The 15,936-nt window shown below is 41.0% G+C and overlaps 1 protein-coding gene across 1 annotated transcript in view; it reads left to right on the forward strand.

Annotated features, from left to right (window-relative positions):
• The window catches only part of LOC117357880 (collagen alpha-1(XXI) chain-like), a 381,914-nt gene that overhangs the window by 139,817 nt on the left and 226,161 nt on the right, over nt 1-15,936 (forward strand). Inside the window, exons 7-10 of the mRNA XM_033939103.1 lie at nt 1,165-1,242; nt 4,461-4,469; nt 4,801-4,884; nt 7,349-7,402. Of these exons, the coding sequence (XP_033794994.1) occupies nt 1,165-1,242; nt 4,461-4,469; nt 4,801-4,884; nt 7,349-7,402 (225 nt within the window). The remainder of the gene's footprint in view (nt 1-1,164; nt 1,243-4,460; nt 4,470-4,800; nt 4,885-7,348; nt 7,403-15,936) is intronic.

The following is a 15,936-nucleotide window of genomic DNA, read 5'->3' on the forward strand; positions in this document are numbered from 1 at the left end:
GACACATGCTTCCGGTGTGTTCTCCCATGATAGTGCACAATTTTTGCATGAAACTTACCTCCCCTTTTACGAAGCTGCGTTAGGCATTTTTTTTATCGCTGTCTATGGCGGTATTAGCCCCAACACTAATAGAATTCCTATGCGCGTCGAAGCTAATACCACTGTGGTTGGTGACAAAAAAAAGTCTAATGTGGCTTCGTAAAATGAAGGGTTAATTTGCATATTATTTGGTTACTGTATTGGTGAACCAAATATTTTCATTGTGCGTCTGTTAGGAATCCATGCATTAACCAACTCTAATAATAGGTTACTAAAGTCATCCCTTAGGGAAAAAGTAATCAACTTAAACTATTTAATTATTTAGGCCTGGACTCTCGAACCAGCACCGCTTTACTAGTCACCAGTAGACACTCATACCTTGATTACAAATGCCATCCAAATGTCATTTTTAACTAAGATTTGAGGCACATACCAGTGCCTATAAATTGGCACCAGAATTGCACTTACATAGGCACTTTAGGCCGCTGAACACCTAAGTAGGCATTGCCAATGCCAGAAGTGGCATTAGGTGGCCTAAAGTGCCTACATAGGCACAATTCATGTGAAGAAAGGCGTCAGAAATGTAGGCCTGGAAAACCCTGGTCTATATTTCAGGAGTATATCTTTCATGTCGGCACAATTCCAAAACTGGTGCCGATGCTTCACTGAGACCTGATCGGCTACTGCTTTTAAGGCAGACACTGATATCAATGCCGGTTTGAGAATCCAGGCCCTATTGACTTGCTATACCTCATATATTATTCAAGGAACAGAATTGTATACATAAATTAAATCATGACATTATTTTACTGTTAACTCTGGCTATTAGTAATTATGTTTGTTTTTTAAATCATTGGCCGCTGTGGTAAAAGCTCTGATACTCATAGGAATTCTATTAGCATTGGAGCTTTTACCACAGTGGCCGGCGATAATAAACCCTAACCCAGCTTGATGAAAGGGCACCAAAAATAACAATCATGAACAGAAACTGAATAGAATAATAAAGAAGGCCATTCTTTAGTGTGAATTGCAAATAAAGAAATATTATCAAGAATTGAAATTATTTTAAACAGTTGTGTTTCACTTGAAATAATTAAAATTAGATTATTATGATTTAAATTACAGTTTGATCTCCAGAAACTAAGAATCTATTGTGATCCAGAGCAAAATAACAGGGAAAGAGCCTGTGAAATCCCAGGAACTGTAAGTACACCATTAAAATCTCTGGCTGTTAATATATTTTATTTTATTTTTTTTATTTTTTTAATTAAATTGTCAGTCTCCCTTTATTAACATATGTTTATTATTATACTATGTACATCGCTTAGAATGTTAAATAAGCGATTAATCAAATATTGAATAAACTTGGAAACTTATAAGTATGTACTATGAAGAAGGAATGGGCCTGTTGAATCTGACTTACACAGCTCATGTTGTCCAAGTTCTCTATGGCCAAACTTGTTGAATGTTAGTAGAACTATATAGATGTGGATTAATATGCTCTCATGTAACTATGATTAAGGAAAGGGCAAGTCAGGTGAGAAATTGACCTTAAACAATTTGGTTACTGCTCATTTTCAGATTCAGGAATTTTCAGCATTTTTATTTTACAGACACGTGGAGGATAATTTTATAACAAAGTACCAGGGCTAGGCGTCTATAGAGATACCTTCTAAGACCTCTTTTATAAAGACAAGTGCCTACTTCTAAGTATAAAATACTAGTGAATGTGGCAAAGAGCTTGCCTACAATTTAAGCACAATCATTTATACCTGCTCAAGAATCTCTGTAAATAAAGGTGCGTAAGTACAAATGCTTTCCACACACCACTCAAAGCTTCACTCCCTGCACACCCGCTGGCAAAATATGCATCATCATGTCATGGTGCATATTTTTATACTAGTTGGCCATGAAACACCACAGCCCAGCTCCTTTAAGAAGTTGCCTGATGGCCCTGGGATGGATAAATAGCACCGCTCTTGAACTGGCATTAGTTTTACAGTGTTCACCAAAAGCAGAGTTATTCAGTTTACTTAGCTTTGCATGCACTTGCATGCTTTGTATCTCATTATTATGTATCCTGTGATACCTAATATTAATGTGTGTTACAGTAATATGTGTTATTGCTCTTTATTTAATACACATTAAGGGGTAGATAGCACATGTTATGGCCATAACATACCCTAGTAGCTATCCCAGTTAATTTTAGGTGAACATATGTATCTTATTGTAAACTAGTCTTATAGCCCGTTACATTAACGGGTGCTAGAATATATGTGTGTGTGTCTGTCTTTATTTCTTTCTCCCTCTCTCCTTAGCCGCTTTCTTTCTTTCTGTCTTTCTTTTTCCTTGGCTGTCCATCACCACCCCTTGCCTGCTCTCCCTGTCCATTCTCCCTTCCTTTTACCTCCACTGTGTCCACCACCATCCTTCACTGCTCTCCTTATGCAGCAGCAGCCCTTCTCCCTTTGTTTTACCTCCCTCCTGTCCAGCAGCACCTCTTTCCTTCTCCCCCTGTCCAACATTAGGCCTCCGTTCCTTTTTCTTCACCCCCCCTGTCCATCAGCACCTCTTTCCTTCTCCCCCTGGCCAGCAGTAGGCGTCCCTTCCTTTTTCTCCCCCACTCCTTCTTATCTCTATGATACACTTACCTTGCTCTGCCCCTGATCAGAGGTTCCCGACAGCCTCCCAGTTGCACCCATTTGAAAAGTTTCCTCTGCCGCATCCCGCACCCCTCCTGACGCGACTCCCGCTGTCTTTCTTTCTGTCTGTCTCTGTCCCTGGCCCCCTTTGTCTTTCTGTGTATCTCCCTGCCCCTATGTCTTTCTTCTTTTCTTTCTGTCTCCCTTCCTCCCCCTGTCTGTCAGTCTAAAGCAGCATTCCCTCCCCTCACACCAGTTCCCTGCAGCAGCATTAGCGTTTCCTCTACCCCCATTTCCCTTCCCGCGTTACAGACTACGAACCTGGCGATTCCATCATCAGAGACGCGGTAGAGCAAATCAGGGCAGTAGAAGGGCCCGAAGCAGCGTGTGAAGACTGCTGCACATGCTGCTTGAATCGCCAAGGTAGTCGGATCCATGGGAAAGGAAGGGGGGGGGGGGACGGCAAAGGACTCGGGTCCCGATCCGGGGCGGAAAGTTGCTGGGCTCCTCGGTGGGGGCGCTGAGTGGCCGCGATCCCTCTCCTCCGAGACTCCCCCCTGCCCGGCTGCTTGCCCGCTGGCCCACTGGAGAAACGGAGATTGGCGGCTGGCTGCGGTCCTGGCTTGTGGAGGCATCGGCGGCTGGTGACGTAAGTGTGCATGCGCACTCCTACCTAAGGTGCCCTACATCTCACGGAAAATGGACGCACGCAGATGGGAGTGCGCATGCATGGCCTAGCATTTTATTATATTAGATGTGCATTGGGCAACATTAAAGGGGTAATTTTTTAAAGTGTTTCCTGTTTGTATGTGACCATAGAGATATGGGGAGTGTGTGGTGCAGTGGTTAGAGCTACAGCCTCAGTACCCTGAGGTTGTGAGTTTATATCCCTCATTGATCCTTGTGACCCTGGCCAAATCACTTAATCTCCCCATTGCCCCAGGTACACTAGATAGAGTTTCCCTATCTACCAGGACAGATAGGGAAATATGATAAAGTACCTGAATGTAAAACCACTTAGGCTATGAGTAATATACATGTAAATAACTTCTTATAAAATACTGACTGGTGTAAAAGGATGCACCATGAAATAATGGTGTTCTTTTTGTCAGTGGCTGTGCATAGGGGTAGAGTTTAGACAGAGCATGGACGAAGTTCACAAGGTTATAAAACATCCTTAATATATGCATATCAAACATTGATAAATTTAAAGGAGCATTAAAAAGCTTCCATTTATAGAGATGCTTTTATTCTATAACTCGGGATTCTTTCACAATCTCAGAAAAGGCAGCTCTGAATTAACTTTTCCCTACCCTTTTGTGATGTCCTAAATTGTATTCTTTTCTGATAATATTGTATTTCACCCTCTGTCCTCTTGTTTCCTATTTGTCTGTCGGTCTTGTCCATGACTTGGCTTTTGTTAATTATTTTAATTTTGTTCCCCTCATTTTAATTGTACTGTACATCGCCTAGAATGTTGATAGGCGATTAATCAAATTTTTAATAAAACCTTAAACCTTAGTATATGTGCATAAAGATGCACCTTCACTCATATTGGCTTTGCAACCAGTATAAGTGATCACACCTGCTGTGAAGTCCAGGTGAATTGTCTGTCACATATGCTATTAGAGAAATAGATGCCTACTTGTCTTTATAAAATAATTTCTAGGGATGTGCTTTGTTATAAAATTGTCCTCCATGTGCAAATATGCTAGTATCTCAATGTAAAATTAATTCATTTGCGGAGGCTGATATAATTTTTTTTGTTTTGTTTTTCAGAATGGAGAGGTACTGTAGATTATAGTATGCTTGGTCATTTTTACTCAGACTGAATGTAAGGTAGTGTATGCCTTTTTCTAAAGATTTCCTCCATCACTGGTAGCAGGTAATTTTTTCATATCTGTATATCAAGCATAAATTTGCCCACCAGAATGTAAAGTTAAGACGGTAACTGGAAAAATAGAGATCTTTTTTTCTTTATGTTTAATTTAATTTGATCTCCTGTTTTTTTTTTGGATATTTAGTCTAAGTATACAGCTTCGCCTACTCAATTTTTTGACTTAGTCTGAAAGTTCATATAGCCATAAATTTGCATATTAACATTGCTTTCTTCTAATAGTGCATGAATGGTCCAAGTGATGTAGGCTCTACACTTGCTCCCTGTATGTGCCCTCCTGGAGAACAAGGACCACCAGGCCTTAAGGTCAGTAGTGAAATGGCATTTTAGAAAAGATGTCCAACTCTCCCTAGCTGTCCCTTCCTCTCCTCCCCAGGTGCAGCAACACCTCTCCCTATCTGTCCATTCTACCTCCTTTTCCTCTCCCTGGATCCAGTAGTACCTTTTCCATTCTGGCCCTTCCACCCCTCCCTCTCACCCTGGGTTCAGCAACACCTCTCCCTGCTGTTCCTTCCTCTACTTCCTGTCAAGCAGCACATCTCATTCCCCCCACCCTGGATCCAGTGACTTTCATCCTCATCACTGCTGGTAACAATACCTCTGCAATTACAAAAGGCTGCTTTGGGGCCTTCTCTGTGACTTGCCCCTCTCATGTGGAAACAGGAAGTGGTATCAGAGGAGGCAGGGCACACCACAGTGAAGGCCTTGAAGCAGATTGTTGTAATTGCTGTGGCAAATTAGGTTTCTGGACCATGCGGGCAGAGGAATGAAGAGGGAGAGGGAGAAATGCTGGCACTTGAACTGGTTTGGTGCTGGTAAGGCTTAGCCTTTCCAAGTCTCTCATACAGGGCACCTATGCATGTGGTGCAGGACTTTCTCCCTTTCTCCCATTCCTCTTGCTGCTAGACTATGAAAAACAACAAATGAAATGTTGTCAGCCTCTCACTCAAGGGTGTTGCAAGGCAACTGCCAGGTCCTGCCCACACACTCTAGACAACTCCCAATGCAGCTGCCCCAACCTTCATGAGTTATTTGGTGACGAAACTAGCTCATACTTCTTGGCAACCCCTTGCCACTCCAAAGAATAGTATGACCCATGCCTCCAGTTCAAGGCAGTAACACCCATGAGTGACCCATTTCTCATCCCCAACTTCTCTTGTGCATGTACTCAGAACCAAATCTGCATTAAGACTCAACTTGCCCATTTTTGGTGCACCCACCCAACTCAGCTGCAACCATTCAACTCCCAAACTCCCATTAACCCCTCATGCCCACACCAACAATTCTCTACTCTTCCCCCAATCCCCTTGCACTCCTATCCACTTCCTCTCTACTTCCCTACAACAACCTCTCTTCCAATCAGAACTCTCCTTTCTTTTCCTCCCCCATCTCCCTATCCCCTTTATCTCCTCCTTCCAATAACTGTACCATTTACCATCAGTGCCCTGGCTCAGCTAATATTATTTACCCACCAGTCTAAACTGGTAGGCATCTCTTATAATTCTGCATTATAGCACATAAAGGCCAAAACTTAACTAAGCTGAATTAAGCAGCTAGTGTAGGTTTTACTATAGGCTGCTATCAGAGACTCTGATATTATTGCTTATTATCCTTTTAAGACTCTGATATTATTGCTTATCATCCTGCTAATAAGACCTGGTCCAACACTGTTCTTTCCCGTGCAGTTATATCAGCTTTGCAATACTAGTTCCTGGCTATATTATTTGTCTGAATGCTCAATATTCAAAGCTGTTTTTTTTAATATTTCCGGTGTTAGTCTTTTTGATATAGCCTTAAATCTATAACCCTACTCCCCACTGCCCACCAACCTAGGGGTCCTTTTACTAAGGCGTTCTAACTGATTTAGCGCATGCTAAATGCTAAGGCACTAAAACAGTTAGCATGCCTTAGTAAAAGGACCCCCTAGCCAGCAGATTAACCATTCCCCCAACTGTATCTATGTCATCCTGTTTAGATTGTAAGCTCTTTCAAGCAGGGATGGTCTTCTTTGTGATGTTGTACAGTGCTCTTAAGTATGGTAGCACTATATAAATAATCAATAGTAATTGTAGTACATAAGAACATAAAAATTGCTGCTGCTGGGTCAGACCAGTGGTCCATCAAGCCCAGCAGTCCACTCCCACGGTGGCCTTTAGGTTAAAGACCAGTGCCTAGAGTCTAGCTTTACCTGCGTACGTTCTGGTTCAGCAGGAACTTGTCTAACTTCGTCTTGAATCCCTGGAGGGTGTTTTCCTCTATAACAGCCTCCGGAAGAGCATTACAGTTTTCCACCACTCTCTAGGTGAAGAAGAACTTCCTTATGTTTGTATGAATCTATCCCCTTTTAACTTTAGAGAGTGCCCTCTCGTTCTCCCTACCTTGGAGAGGTGACCAACCTGTCTCTATCTACTAAGTCTATTCCCTTCATTATCTTGAATGTTTCGATCATGTCCCCTCTCAGTCTTCCTCTTTTCAGTTTCTCTAATCTCTCACTGTACGGCAACTCCTCCAGCCCCTTAACCAGAATCTCTTCAACAAGTGAGATTTTTCCTGATTTGAATTTTCTTTTTAATTTTGACAACTAGAATATATTAGCTTAAGAGAAAAAATAGATATTTCCCATGAAAAAATCATGTGGGCTTATAACGAATGTCTTATGGAATAATATTTCTGTGACTTGGAGGTATGACAGAATATGGCTTAATTTATGCTAATTAACAATGCGCTTTCAGTGCTGCATCCATACTGATTTAGAACTGTTTTTTCCTAGGGAGATAATGGACAACCTGGAAGTCCTGGACAACCTGGTCCAGATGGTAAGCCTGTGAGTACTAAAAAGCTTAGTCATATCATGCAAAATCTACTATTTTATTCAGTTTTATTATTCGGTGAACTTTGCTTCAAACATCAATAAAAGCCTCCCACTATTTTTGATTAGAGAAATTTAATAATAAACTAGGCAAATTCTGCGCTGAGACTAACCCCCTCTTTTACTAAGGTGCGCTAACCGATTAGCACACGCTAATTGAATTAGCGCACGCTAAACGCTAACAGTCCATGCACGCATTAGCGTTTAGCGCACGCTAAATCGATGAGTGCGCGCTAATCGGTTAGCGCACCTTAGTAAAAGAGGGCCTAAATGTTAATAAATCTGCGCCACGCTGATCAGCAGGACAGCTAACCGGACATGTAAGACCTGCCTTTATCTCTGTGGGTTGAATATTTGGTTAAAGTTAACCAGTTATAAAGGCAGATTTTGCATAGGCCTTTTAAATCAGAAAAGACATCCTTAACTTGGAGCGTTCACAATGTCCTGTATGTTTTACAAAAGGATCTATGAACGTGGAGTTTATTTATTTAATTTTCTATACTGTTCTCCCAGGAGAGCTCAGAATGGTTTACATGAATTTATTCAGGTACTCAAACATTTTTCCCTGTCCGTCCCAGTGGGCTCACAATTTATCTGATGTACCTGGGGCAATGGGGGGATTAAGTGACTTGCCCAGAGTCACAAGGAGCAGCGTGGGTTTGAACCCACAACCCCAGGATGCTGAAGCTGTAGCTTTAACTTCGGCACCACTCTAGAAATCAAAATATAGTAAAAGTGAGCCAAGTATAGAAGGACAATCAAGCCATTGTGACATCACTGATGAGGTTGCCTCTTAGGCATGGGTGGAATGAGGCATTATGATGTCACAATACCAGCTCTGGTTATCAGAGGCTGAAGCTTTTCACACTATTTACTTATTGAATTTTCTATATTGTTCTCCCAAGGGAGCTCAGAATGGTTTACATGAATTTATTCAGGCACTCAAGCATTTTTCCCTGTCTGTCCCCTTGGGCTCACAATCTATCTAATGTACCTTGGGCAATGGGGGAATTAAGTGAGCTGCCCAGGGTCACAAGGAGCAGCGTAGGTTTGAACCCACAACCCCAGGGTGCTGAGGCTGTAGTTTTAACCTCTGTGCCCCACTCTCCCCTTATTTTGCAGCAGGCCGGTGGGAACAGTCATTCAGCCTAAAAACATACATCCCCCCAAACAGAATGGCACCTACCACATGTCAATCAAAATTAGGCACCATTTGTAGAATCATGCCTAATGGCGCCTAACTCGACTTTTAGGTGCTAGTAAGTTTCAAGTTTCAAGTTTATTAGGATTTTATATACCGCCTATCAAGGTTATCTAAGCGGTTTTTACAATCAGGTACTCAAGCATTTTCCCTATTTGTCCTGGTGGGCTCACAATCTATCTAACGTACCTGGGGCTATGGAGGACTGAGTGACTTGCCCAAGGTCACAGGATAAGTGTTATAATGTAAGGCATGAGTATATTAAACCAGGGTTTTCATGGCCTAATATACTGGCGCATAACAGATACCTACTGATGCCTAAGCCAATCCATGCCCAAACTCTGCCCCTAACCATGTCTACTTTTTGTGTAGGTGCAGGTAGGTACTGGTAAGCACCAATTGAGTTTGGTTCCTATTGGCTAATTACATTTTAAAAAATTGTTTTTAATGATACTTTCAATTATCAATGTCAATTAAATAATTTTGCAAAAAAAATTAAGGCCCTCTTTTATAAAGGTGCGCTCAGCGTTTTAGCGCGGATTTAGCGCACGCTAAATCAACATGTGTGCTCACCGCTAATGCGTCCATAGGATAACGTGCACGCGTTAGCATTTAGCGCATGTTTAGCGTGTGCTAATAGTTAGTGCGCACTAAAAAGCTTAGTGCGCCTTTCTAAAAGAGGGGGTAAGTTAGGTGCCTAACCTGGTAGTTGCCCTGATCTAGGCACCTATCAATAGACGCCTTTTATAGAGTCAGGGCCTAAATGTATCCATGCTAATTGTGAATATGTTTTTCTATGCGGTAACTACAAGACTGTCATGTTGGAAAAAAGAAACTAAACTAATAATTCCTTTGAATTCCGTATGCTAAAAGCCTTCTACTAGGAAGGAGTCCATAGTGAGTTGCGGTCCTGCATCACCTGAGAGAGATTAAAAATGATTATATCGTGACGTGGGTTTGAATTTAGATTATATTACCTTATTCTGAGGATTATGTTTTCTTTCATGCTTATTTGCTGGAATGAATTATATTAAACTTATTAAAAAAAATTATTATTATGCATTTAGGAGGTTAGTTAAAATCTACTTGATTGAACTTTACCATTGTAATTAGACATGAATGATCACATCTTAAATTACTTGTTGGATTTGACTCTGGATATTCTCCCAGAATTATATCATCAATTTCTGCCCCTTTTTCTGTAATCCACCTTGAGCCATTCTTGGGTTAAGTGGAATAGAAGTGCTTATGTTAGATAAGATTAGAATAGAATAAAATCTTTGCTCTTACAGTATATTATTTTTTGCATCTAACACAATATAAGTTGAAAACTTTACAGCATTTCAGTAAAAGAGCCTCTTAACTTTACATTTTATTAAATAGTATTTGGAAATAAATTGGTGAATATTTTAAAGAAACGATCCAGTATAAACACTGCATAATGAAGTATAAATATTGTCGCTCAGAAACTCACATATTTTATAGATATGTCAACTGTCTATGGAAAATGTAATAAACTTTTTGAAATTAAATTCTCTATCACCAAGATTATTAATTGTGCCTGTTCCAGGAGAAAATATCCTTTTCTGTACTTCTAGAAATGTTCCAGGTTTTGCTATTTGGTTACTTGGAAACCTTTTGGCAATATGATTTTGTATAATAGATTGCTGATATTGTTTTGATAATTTTCATTTGGATGCTGATCTGAAATTTGACAGGTAAAATTTAATGCTAAGAAATGCAAAGTCATGCATTTGGGCTGCAAAAAACCCGAGGGAACGGGGTGAAGAACTTTTGTGCATGAAAGAGGAGTGGGTCTTGGGTGTAATAGTATGTCATGATTTAAAGGTGACTAAATAGGTTGAAAAGGTGACAACAAAAGCTAAAAGGAAGCTAGGGTGCATAGGGAGAGGTATGGCCAGTAGGAAAAAGGAGGTACAAGTTTGATGCCCCTGTATAAGACTCTGTTGAGACTTCATTTAGAATATTGTGTACAATTCTGGATTCTGCACCTTCAACAGATATAAACAAGATGGAGTTGGTCCAGAGGAAGGCTACTACAATGGTCAGTGGTCTTCATCATAAAAAGTATAGGAACAGACTGAAAGATCTTAATATGTATATTTTGGAGGAAAGGCAGGAGAGGGGAGAAATGATAGAGATTTAAATACCTAAATGGCATAAATGCGCATCAGACAAATCTCTTTCAGTTGAGAGGGCATAGGATGAAGTTAAGAAGTGATAGCCTACCAGCGCCTAAGTAAAACCATGCCAAAAAACAACCAGTTGCTCAACCAGTCAAACTGCATCAAGCAAAAAGTAAACAAAAAAAGCAGGGCTGGGGATTCACCCAAACTCTTGAAGAACTTGACAGTACTGATCTGAATTTGATTGGTTGAGCAGCTTCTGCCTGCTGCCTGCTCAACCAATCAAATTCAGAGCAGTGCACTCAGGCCCTTCATGGGGTTGGGTGAATCCCCTGAAGGCCCTGACCATATGCTACTGGGGCATAGGATGTAGGTGAAAGGGAATAGACTCAGAAGTAACCTCAGAAAATAATTTTTTTTACAGAATTAGTAGTGAATGCATGGAATAACCTCCCAGTGGAGGTGGTGGAGATGAAAAATGTATCTGAATACAAGAAGGGATAGCAGATGGCATGATTAGGTAGACTGAATTGGCCATATGGTCTTTATCTGCCTTTAGTTTTCTTTGTTTTTTTTCTCTACGTTTTTATTTGGGAGGTCACAGTTTGGATTTATTTTAGGGGTGAAAAAAAACCTAAGATTAAGACAATGACTACCTTAATACCTTGTATTTAGCACTGACTTAAAGAGACACTTATAAAACTTATGCATGCCTCTCAGCTGGTATAAAATCCAATGCTGTAAATTTTTTACATACACATGTATTCTCTTTGTAAAATGTAGTTTGTAAGAAAATATTCCAGGTGTATACTTGATCTGCCAAGGGTAGTTCATGAAACTCAGATAGGTAATAAGGACAGTGCACTAAAAATGAATCATATTCTAGGTGTGCACTCTTTCTAAACATTCATATTGCCAACTTTTCAGTAAGAGGGGAGTCCAAGAAAATGCAAAATGGAAATTATCTATCCAGGGAAGAGAGGAAGTAATAAGGTCTTTGACAGCAGAAAGAAATGGACGTAATAAGATCTAAAGTTTGACCTGCAGCTTGATGAAGACCTGGATCTGACAAAAATGAGAGAAATTATCCTGAGAAGTAGAAATATAAATATTGAAATTACCCATTATAAACAGTGGTGAAGAGTCAAAAAGATGTGTGTAAAGAATATCTTGTAAAAGTAGATGAAGTGACTGGTGGGGACAGATAACCCAAGGAAAAACATGCAGGGCTAGAACCCAGGATCCAGAATGAAAGACCCTCAAGTAGTGGAGACCAGTATTCATGTAGAAATCAAAGAGAAAGAGTCATAGAGTGATCAATATTTTCACCATCATGATCATGGAGGTGATTGGACAAAAGAAAGCTGCAGTTTGATGGATAAGCGAGATGTAGGTAAGATAGGTCAGAGTCAATCAACCAGGCACAATAAGTTCATGTTCTTTTTTTTTTTTAAATTCTTTATTAATTTTCAAACTTTGACAGTATATTACAATTAATATAACTTTAACAGATTGCATAAAATACACTATATTACATACATTATTAAAGAAAACATCCATTTTCCCCCCTCCTCCCAATTATTAATGTATTAAATCATATTATTTATTACAATATTATATTTAAATATTTTTAAACTCTTCCAAATATAAGTTCATGTTCTAACCCCCAATGGGCATGCAAATTTGGGTGCAGATGGCAGATCTGCAAAGGGACCTAACGACGCTAGAAAAATGGGCCAAAAAATGGCAAATGAACTTTAACGTAGGGAAATGCAAGGTCATGCATGTAGGGAAAAAGAACCCGATGTTCAGCTACAAAATGGGGGGGATCACTGCTAGGGGTAAGTAACCTTGAAAGAGACCTGGGAGTGATGGTAGACACATCTTTGAAGGCGTCGGCACAGTGCGTCACAGCCTCAAGAAAAGCAAACAAAATGTTGGGTATCATTAAGAAGGGTATCACAACCAGGACAAAGGAGGTCATCCTGCCACTGTATCGTGCAATGGTGCGACCGCATCTGGAGTACTGTGTCCAGTACTGGTCGCCGTACCTCAAGAAGGACATGGCGGTACTTGAGGGAGTCCAGAGAAGAGCAACTAAACTGATAAGGGGTATGGAAAACCTCTCATATACTGACAGACTGAAAAAGCTGGGGCTGTTCTCCCTGGAAAAGCGGAGACTTAGAGGAGACATGATAGAAACCGTCAAGATCCTGAAGGGTATAGAAAAAGTAGACAGGGACAGATTTTTCAGATTATGGGGAACCACAAATACAAGGGGGCACTCGGAGAAATTAAAAGGGGACATGTTTAAAACAAATGCCAGAAAGTTCTTTTTCACCCAGAGGGTGGTGGATACATGGAACGCACTTCCGGAGGCTGTGATAGGCCGGAGCACGTTACAAGGCTTCCTAGAAGGTTTGGATAGGTTCCTAGAGGATAAAGGAATTGAGGGGTACAGATAGGAGTAGCGGTAGGTTATAGGGATAGTCTTGGACCATTGCTCAGGCAATGGGCCTGATGGGCCACCGCGGGAACAGACCGCTGGGCGAGATGGACCTCTGGTCTGCCTCAGCGGAGGCAACTTCTTATGTTCTTATGTTAATAAGCTAATAAGAGGGGCAAGATGGCGTCTGGAGCAGGACGCTGAGAGGAGCACTTCCCTCTTCTGGGAGAAAATTGTCTTCATTTCACCATTTAAACGCTATATTTCATGCCTAAAAGAAGAGGAAAAACGAGAGGTATCCCTCTACCGACACCAAGGCAGACTGTGATAACAGCATTCACAGTCCGTCCTTCCATGTCGGGCGTCTCCGCTGCCGTGGAGAGGGAACTCCACAGCTTGGACAGCGAGATGTCTCTCTCGCTGAGCCCACGAGGACCGCATACCCCTCCCATTCCCGGAGAATCTCGTTGCAGCGGAATTGGCAAGAGGGCTCCCCCGGAGTGTGGGGGGAGGCTTATTCACTCTCCGAAGTGAACCCAGAAGTGAAACACACAGCAGACACGCTGACTCCGACGTCGGAGAGGCAGCGTTCTGGGGGAGAGGAGCCGTTGGTAGCCAGCGGCGGGGAGGTTGTAGGAGTCCAGAATTCCATCGCTGGAGCAGGAGCCATATCAAAGCCGGCCGGTATCCCCCTCCTCGGACCGTTGGTGAAACCACAGGCTGTTACCCTGGATTCTATTTGGACTGCGATTGAGAATCTGCACCTGGTATGTTCTAAATTTGTTACTATAACTCAGAACTCTACTTCCAGGATAAGCTCCTTAGAAACTATTACCCAGCAACACCAAGTGGACTTAAAAAATCTAGATAAAGTAACAACAGAGACTAAGAATTTAATTGCCAAACAAACAACAGATAAAATGATGATTTTGAGGAAGATTGAAAACCTGGAGAACCAGCAAAAGAACTTAAATTTGAGGATTCTTAATTTTCCGGTTGCCAAGTTTATGTCTCCTCAAGAACTGTTTAAGAACTTTATGTTGAATGTTTTAAATGTACCTGAAGCAAGCCTTCCCCCGATACAAAGAATTTATTACTTAAAACAAGTGCAGAAAGAAAAAGCTTTAGTGGATGAAAATGCTCAATTAGATGTTTCCACTATTCTGCAGACTTCTGATATTGAAACTCAGGGAAGAGCAACTTTATTGGTCTCGTTGGTATTTCTTCAAGATAAAGAGATGTTGCTGAAATTATATTTTAATTTAAAGCAGATTACCTATTTGGGGGAAAGGGTATATATATTTCCTGATGTTTCGAGGTGGACGCAATCTAGGAGGAAAGAATTTCTGTCATATAGATCAAAGGTGATTGCTCTGGGGGCAAGTTTTCAGTTGCGATTTCCTTGTAAATGTTTTATTTCCTATCAAGGAAGTAAATATATTTTCTTTGAACCTGCCCAATTAGGTTTTTTCCTTGAAGGTAAAGGTATCTCCACACAGTCCGAATGATACAGGTTAATAATGGCGTTAATTTATTTTGGATAGGATAAGATCTGGCTGCTCTATTTCTTTATTTCTTTATTTCCATTTTTCTTTTGTATATTTCCCCTTTCCTGAGGGGTTTTATTTCATCTTGTCTCTTCTCCCTAGGTTGTGGACTGTATTACATGATTTATTTTGAATGTTTAAATTTCAATTCTTGGTTTGTATTATGACTAAGAGAGTATTATATTTCTGTATTTCTTTAAACATCTTTGTATATAGGATGTATTAAAATGATAAATAAATAAAAAAATAAGCTAATAAGACTGCAATTTTGAGTTACATGTACATATGTCGAATCCACTATTCTAAAATTTTGTAGTCACCCAGACAGTTCCCAGAGGACATTTCCCACACACCAATTCACACCTGGACAATTCCCATATAAGTTGATTCCCACCTGAACATCCCCACCCCCTCAACAGTTAACCCCCCACCCCCTCCTGTCGTTACTGCTCTGGACATGTCCTGCTCTGCTCTGGATGTGACTGTGCTTTGTACAGCCCCCAAGTGTTAGGGTTAGAGAGAGACTCCAAATATGTGCAGTCCCTCAGTGTTAGTGTTCAAGGGAGACCCCAATTATATGCAGCCGCCGAGTATTAGGGTTAGGGGGAGATCCCAAATATATGCAGTCCATGAGTGTTAGGTTTAGGAGGAGATCCCAAGTGTTAGGGTAAGTTTTATTTTGTGGAATGAGTGCTACTTTTTTAAAATATTGAGTATATGTCTTTCAATGGAATTGACCTAGGTGGTAATTTTCCAGGTAGGAATTGGTGGGTGGGAACTGTCCGGTGGAAATTGTCTGGGTGGTTACTGACCCTGAACCCTAAAATTTGCACCTAAATTTCATAGTGCCAAATCCAAAGGGGTGTGGTCATGCGAGGGACATGAGCAGATCTGCTGGAAAAGGGAATAGAGGGGTATAGATAGAGGATTACTGCACAGGTCCTGGACCTGTTGGGCCACCGCGTGAGCGGACTGCTGGGCACGATGGACCTCAGGTCTGACCCAGTAGAGGCATTTCTTATGTTCTTATGTTCTTAGATCAGGAGTCATTCCAAAAAGGTAGGCCTTATGGGGTCAATATTCAGCCATCAACAGAGAGAATTCTGCATATCGCTGATGGTGTTATTCCTAGATATTCAAAGCTGGGA

The sequence above is a fragment of the Geotrypetes seraphini genome, chromosome 3, assembly GCF_902459505.1.
Source record: "Geotrypetes seraphini chromosome 3, aGeoSer1.1, whole genome shotgun sequence".
NCBI classification, from domain to species: Eukaryota; Metazoa; Chordata; class Amphibia; order Gymnophiona; family Dermophiidae; genus Geotrypetes; species Geotrypetes seraphini.